We start from the raw sequence: 7,257 nt of genomic DNA, 5'->3' as shown, positions 1-7,257 counted from the left end.
AACTTTTGTAAACATAGTGTATCCCTTTCACTCTAATGACAGTTTACATAAGGCGTGAAAGGGGTATCCAAAGCTCACCTTTACCGAATCAACATGAGTGATACGAACTTATTCGATTATCAGGACAGAGAAGACCACCAGAAATCCCGATGCGAGACGCTTTATCTCAACTAGACCTTGATGGATTTTTCCTCTGTGTCCGTTCACAGTACCTTTATACTACCAGATCGTGTTCTTTATTCGCTCGGATGGCGCTGCCCAACTGTGGCAAAAAATATGAAATTTCGAGGCATGCCAATTACAAATCATTGTAATTTGTTAGCAATTTCGCGGTAACCTAAAATGAACTTCAAAAATTTCATATTTAAGAAAAATTTTGTACAGACCAGTAACTAAAAATGATAGCAGTGGTTCAAGATACAAAATGTAACTTCATGATTTGAAATCCGGACACTTAGTAGCATATCATTTTCCTTATAGCTGACAAAAAATCATGTCGTCAGCTGTGTGCTATCTTGTGACAACGACCATTTAGTACTATTCGAGAAAATCGATTTTTAAAGTTTAATGATAAATATTTTCAAAAATATGAATGGTAGAGCCAAACCTTTTGAAGCAATCGGTTCGTATACTATCGCTTAACAAACGCTCCAAGTTTCAACTGATTTGGTTACACCAGTTAAAAGATACAGTAAATTATGTAATCAAAAATCTGAAAAGCACGTGTCACAAGTGTGTTTCGAAAGTAAAATTGTACTACGTGTCACAAGTGTGCACAGAATTCCCATACAAACTAAAATAAGCTCAAATCAATAGTTTTACCGACTTAATCAGTATATTTTCAAAAACAAAAGATTGCATTGCTTTTAGAAAGTGTGTATCAACATAAATTTGTGAAAAACAAGACAAATTTTCCACATTTTCCAACAACATGTATGACGTGTCACAAGTGTGCACGATCATTTTGATGATAGATTGGTCCATGTCACAAGTGTGTATTGCGATATCCGGAAAACGGAAGCGAGTTCCCAAAATCGGGTTAAAGCATCTTGTAGTGTTTGTTAAGTATAGCAAAACGTCATCATTAACTCATTTTCGACCAAAATGGTCTATGTCACAAGATAGCACACAGCTGACGATGTAATAAGTTGGAAATGAAGGAATATCATCAGGATCTAGTATTCACCGTCTGTTTTAAGAGAATGCATGCAAAATATGTCTTTTCTAACAATTTTTCATCAGAATTTGAAAATTAAAATGACTTGTTGTGCTTCGAATCCCGGACACTGATAAAAGCTGATTCGAAATCCGGACACTTTTGCTTCGAATTCCGAACACTCGTTTTTGCTAATGAATCGCACAAATTTGGACTGAAATGTTAGTAAATGGCATTCTTTAGGTCTCAAATATGCTGTTAACATCAAAGCAATCGATATTTTATATAAAAACTTGCTAGAATTCAAGGAAATCAAAACCATAAATTTCTGCTTTGCCTTCCCGGTGCTTCGGACGCCTATGAAATATTTCACGTGAAATGTTTCACATTTTTGGTAATCTTATAATTTAATTTTATTTAATTGTTTTGACATTAACTACAGCGTTCAAACAAACTATAAATGAAAGTTGATTTTAGAATTCATCAAATAACACAGTTTTGACATTCATAATGCGAACTTATATCCAAATAATTGAAAAAAACAAGATGAGTTGTCCGGGTTTCAAAGCGTCCGGGAATTCGAATCATGACGTTAACCCTTTGCAAATAAAAAAGTCATTACAGCAAAAATTACGGTTCCCATTTTGGCAAATTTCACGGATGAAATTTTGTATAATTTTCATCAGCTTAATTAACGATTGAGCTATCATTATTATACTGAGCTATTTGACAATCAATTTGTTAAAATTTCTCCAAAACGAAGAACATCCTTAACAACAGACTCTCCAACAGAATTGTGTGTTAAAATAAAGTTTAGACAAAATTCATTTATAGTAGTTTTTTAACATTTTCAACTAAGTTCCAGAAATTTATAATCATTGCAAATGCTCAACTTTTTTTCAAAATGTGCTATATTTTAAACCAAATTCAATTAACAACTTTAATCTTACACTTCATCTTTTTTCCTTTTCATCTTGTTATTTTCAATTTCTTCATAATTTTTTTAAAGATATTTAAAGTTAATAGCTCAAACTGCTTTACGTTCTTTCCTTGGTGTTTTGAATAACGTTCTTTCACATTCTTTTCTTCTTCTTTTTTTGTAGTAAACAAAAAGTTCATCTGTAATAAAATGATTTAGGCTTCACCTTGTACGATATCAAATCAAAGCTATTTTATTGGAAATTTACAATCGTTGTAATGAATGATATCTTCAAGAACGCATTCTTAATTTGCTATGCAACTTTTTTTACAGCTTCTTGCCATGTATAAATCTTGGTGTTTGGATTAAAAAGTTTAAATACTCTGGACAACTTTTTAACCAAAAATATTCAACATTCAATATTTTGAATTACGTGGCATTTCGCGGCATTTAAAAAATTTCACGGCCGAGGGCAAATTTAACGGATTTTGTGGCTTCCGCGAAATCGCGAAAAATCACTAGCCCTAGTTATCGTTATCGAGCCTTGATAATTTTATCGTTAACAACCTTGGCTGGTAAAAATATTTTTTAAAGTTTTTGTCTAATGATTGCAAAACAACCGAACTAGGGTAAAATGCATTCTATCAAAAAAACTTTTTTTATTCAATTGTTGTTGCTATTTCATTTTTTGAATTCGATTTGTTTTGGCAACATGGAAATAGTTCAAATAGTAACCTTTGGAAAATTGTGAAAATAAACCTGTCAAAATTTTCTTTGAGATGCAAAAAAGAATTTGCAATCAATGACTACATCAGTGTAAAAACATTAATTCTTTTTCAAATTTCAAAAATAATTTAAAAAAATCTAATTTATGAATGAAAGTTATGAGAGTTAAAAACTATCACCAACCTTTTAAAAGTGCTTATTTCGTATAATTTGACTATTTCTAGGAGGATAGGATGCTTTAAAACATTTTTGGTATATTTTTGCTTCGAATAGTAGTTATATTTTCAATCAGTTTCTATATTGACATTGTAAATAGAATTAAAATTGAAAAAAAAAAACAAAGGTTAAACTAACATTGTAGGAAAAAGTTAATTGCAGGGAATTTTCTCAGCTCATACATATTTTTAAGATTAAGATATGATCATAGATGGCCACTATTTTTAAAATTTGAAAAATGAAAAAAAAAATGAAAAAACCTGGAAATGGTTTAAACTTTAAGAGCGAGTCCACGAACAGGGCATACCCCTTTGTATGGGACGTCGTTTGGACCTCACCAATCTGCCTGAAATTTTCAGGGGTTGTTTGTACATATAAAACTAGCATCTGGCCAAAATATGAGCTTTCTAGGCCAACGGGAAGTGGGGCAAATCGGGACACAAAGTTTGAAGGTTCAAAAACGTCAAAAATCTTAAATTGGCTGTAACTTAGGCAAAATTCAATTAATTTCTAAAATTCAAAATGTATCTGAAAGGGCTTAAAAAATGCAACAAAATGCAGGGAGAAGCATACCAATTGGTTTAATCTGAAGGGAGTTATAGGCATTTTAGTGAAAAAATAGCATAATTTTCAAACTCAAATAAAAAAGTGTTCCATCCAGATATCAACTCGGTTCGACCTGCAGCTTGTAGGGGAAATCTGGGACTACCATCTGAGACTGAGAAGGCTTTGGGTAAGGCAGTTTAACATATTAAATGGACACTTTTACTATTAGTGAATTTTTTGGTTGTACATTTTTGCTCGGGGGACCCCTTAGATCAAATTTTCCGGTGATAATTTTATCATATTCGTGTTCCTGAGACAATTTCACAATAGAAACATGCTTAAATATGTTTATTTTCATCAATTTTAACCCTTTAAAAATTAAAAGTTAAAAAAAAAATTATATTCACAGTTATTGAAAATCAAGTTCGTTGCCAAGGATACTAGATGACACCAGAAAAAAGCAGCTTCTTAATTTTTTGAAACTTTTATTTTTTAGAGGGTTAAAATGGTTGAAAATAAACATTTTTATGCATGTTTCTATTGTGAAATTGTCTCAGGAACATGAATATGATAAAATTATCACCGGAAAATTTGATCTAAGGGGTCCCCCGAGCAAAAATGTACAACCAAAAAATGCACAAAAAGTAAAAGTGTCTATTTAATATGTTAAACTGCCTTACCCAAAGCGTTCTCAGTCTCAGATGGTAGTCCCAGATGTCCCCTACAAGCTGCAGGTCGAACCGAGTTGATATCTGGATGGAACACTTTTTTATTTGAGTTTGAAAATTATGCTATTTTTTCACTAAAATGCCTATAACTCCCTTCAGATTAAACCAATTGGTATGCTTCTCCCTGCATTTTGTTGCATTTTTTAAGCCCTTTCAGATACATTTTGAATTTTAGAAATTAATTGAATTTTGCCTAAGTTACAGCCATTTTAAGATTTTTGACGTTTTTGAACCTTCAAACTTTGTGTCCCGATTTGCCCCACTTCCCGTTGGCCTAGAAAGCTCATATTTTGGCCAGATGCTAGTTTTATATGTACAAACAACCCCTGAAAATTTCAGGCAGATTGCTGAGGTTGATGCGAGATGGGTATGCTTTGCTCGTGGACTCGCTCTTAAAACTTTGCAGAATTATTTTTACTGGAGTATTTTTAATTGCAACCTTAATTTTAAATTCAAAAATGATTTGCGAAAATTCTTAAAATCGTATTTTTAAATATTGAAAAAATCACATTTTTTTTTCAAAACTATGACTACACCAAAAAAATAAATTAAAACCCAAAGTTGACTGGTTAAATTTTTCAAAATTGAGTGCATCTGACAAAAAGCTAATAAAATATAATGTAATTTTTAAATTATATCCATTTCTTTCAGAACGCAAAGATCACAAGCTACTTTTTTCGATCAGAAAATCCTTTCTGATATGCAATATGGCTGCCTCAAACATAAGAATTCGATTGACGTACAAATAAACAAAATAATAAAAATGTGAAGAACTGAACAAAAAAATAACTAAACTTCAATCATTGAATTTTTCCTCGGTAAGCAAAGTTTTCGGAATAAAAGTGTTTGCCTAACCATCTTCACCGCAAAATATTTTTGCAAACATCTTCCGCGTCAAAACACTCCAGCTCCTGTTTGTTCTTGGCGGGCCGCTCGACTCCCACCTGCTTGCCGTCCTCGTCAACGCAGTAGCACTGGCCTCTTCGGCAAACCACCGGTTTGTAGCTCCCGTTGGGACAGCACTCCGGCACCTCCAGTGTGGTCTTCTCCATCAGCAGCGTTCGCGCTCGGGCACATTCTGGGTGGACAAGTGTGAGGTCACTTTAATTATAATTATTTTAAAGTGGATGTTACTCACTGCAGTTCATTTTGGTGGCAAACTCAGAACCTTTCGACACAACATAGGGTTCGATTATGGTCCCATTTTTGAACACGCAATATTTGCTGAAATTTGGTAACAATTCAGTTTACACGTGGGGGACTAATTTTGATCATTACTTACTGAGTTATATTTGACTGAATTCGATTGTACCATCCATCGGGTTGACAGATGTCCGTTTCAAACTCCAGAACATTATAACCTAACAGTTCATAGTCGTGAATGTCACGTAACTGCGATAATTTGACATATTCACAGTCACGTAGGTAAGTTGTATTCTCGTGGTTGTATTTATTGTCTGCGAAACAAACAATTAATGTAAACTTTAGCAAACATTCCAATCCCATCACACTTACAGCACGCAAGTCCCGCCAGCCCACGGGTGATATTTTTCTTGTCCGACGTTGGCTGCCCGGAGTGCATATCGACGCACGTGCAAATGTCATCCACGCACTGCAGCTGATCGAACGATCCCTTGGCATCGCATCGCGAGGTGAATATCGGATATCTCGAGTTGAGCAGCTTCTGGGCCTTGGCAGCCAACCGTGAACATTCTACGGAGGAGAAATGTTAGATTGAACAATGTTCTACTTCATTTAATTTGAAATTTGAAACTTTACCACATCTCATTGAAATTTGAATGTTGGCAGTGTGAATGTCTTCTCCAAAGATTCGCTTTCCATTTTCATCGACACAATAGCAACTATAAAAAATGTAAGTAACTTAGTCGTTATTTAAAGCCATCAGTCGTTACAGTCATCACTTTACTCACGTTTGTCCGGGAATGCAAACAACCGGCTCAAAGTTACCGTCCGCGTCACAGGCCGGCCTTTGTTCCAGGTGTCCGATAGTTCCGTTCTGGCGCTTCTCGTCGAATATTTTCTGCTCCTTGTAACACTGGCTAGACGCGTGCACTACAAACCAAAACAAGACTATAAACTTGAACCAAACCCACCCACCCCTCTACCGCCCACTCACTAGGTTGACACGTTGGATGTTCCTCGCCTTCAACCACCATGCAGTACAGCCCCGGACCGCAGATCCCCGTCGGAACGGGTGAACCCAGCCCGCCAACGCTGCAGTCCTCTCCGAGCTTCAGGTTATCGATGCAGATCTGGCAACACGAGCACGGCGTCATCGAAGGCAACGCGATCCCATTGTGGGTGGCGTTCTGGACCTTGCAAGACGTTCGTAATCCTTCGCACTCGTTGGCTTCGCGGTAATTCTAGCAAATAATCAACAGGTTTAGCTGCTTATCTACGAGGGGATTGCACCCCAATTGCCCTGTACTTACGTCGCAGAAATCGTCCGTGCATATTAAATTGTTAGGAATCCCCAACTGGCCAAACACTCGCGAAAAATTCAGCAAAAACAGGATCCAAACAATATTTGCAGTGAGTTGCCGAATTTGCAGCGCCATTCCGGGATGATGAGGATGTTTGCGCAATTAATTGAATTTACTCGCCGTGATCTGTGACGGTGAAACAAACCGGTTTTCGTGTGGCGGCTGTCAAGACCAATGAGCTAATAAATCATTTTCACTCTCCCTAATTGTGGCAATTAACGACAGGTAACGACTGTTGTTATCAGCGCTGCGACGTGGTAACATACCGATAAGAATGATAGACTTTCTTCAATGGGTAGGGTGGGTCTTACGCAGCGTTTAAAAAAATGTTCCTAAAAATAGTTATTGCCCAAAACTTTTTTTTTGTTAAAAATAACTTGAACATTAATTTGAATAAAATTTTGCATTTTCAGTCAAATTGGACACTTTTGGGATATTAACAGCCTCTGTGCTCTCTTTGCT

The 7,257-nt window shown here is 35.7% G+C and overlaps 1 protein-coding gene across 1 annotated transcript; it reads right to left on the bottom strand.

The window, feature by feature from the left end:
- Positions 1–4,926: 4,926 nt before the first annotated feature.
- Positions 4,927–7,005, bottom strand: LOC120423607 (uncharacterized). Its single transcript, XM_039587473.2, has 8 exons — positions 6,745–7,005; positions 6,429–6,675; positions 6,223–6,364; positions 6,071–6,153; positions 5,807–6,004; positions 5,574–5,748; positions 5,430–5,515; positions 4,927–5,369 (listed from the first exon to the last, which is right to left on the bottom strand). Exons 1-8 carry the CDS (start codon positions 6,868–6,870, stop codon positions 5,152–5,154), a joined length of 1,275 nt encoding a protein of 424 aa, XP_039443407.1. The 5' UTR covers positions 6,871–7,005; the 3' UTR covers positions 4,927–5,151.
- Between the last annotated feature and the right edge of the window lie 252 nt (positions 7,006–7,257).

This window comes from Culex pipiens, chromosome 3, assembly GCF_016801865.2.
Source record: "Culex pipiens pallens isolate TS chromosome 3, TS_CPP_V2, whole genome shotgun sequence".
NCBI classification, from domain to species: domain Eukaryota; kingdom Metazoa; phylum Arthropoda; class Insecta; order Diptera; family Culicidae; genus Culex; species Culex pipiens.
The sequence above is the reverse complement of the archived record's forward strand: the minus strand, read 5'-3'. Positions and strand labels throughout refer to the sequence as shown.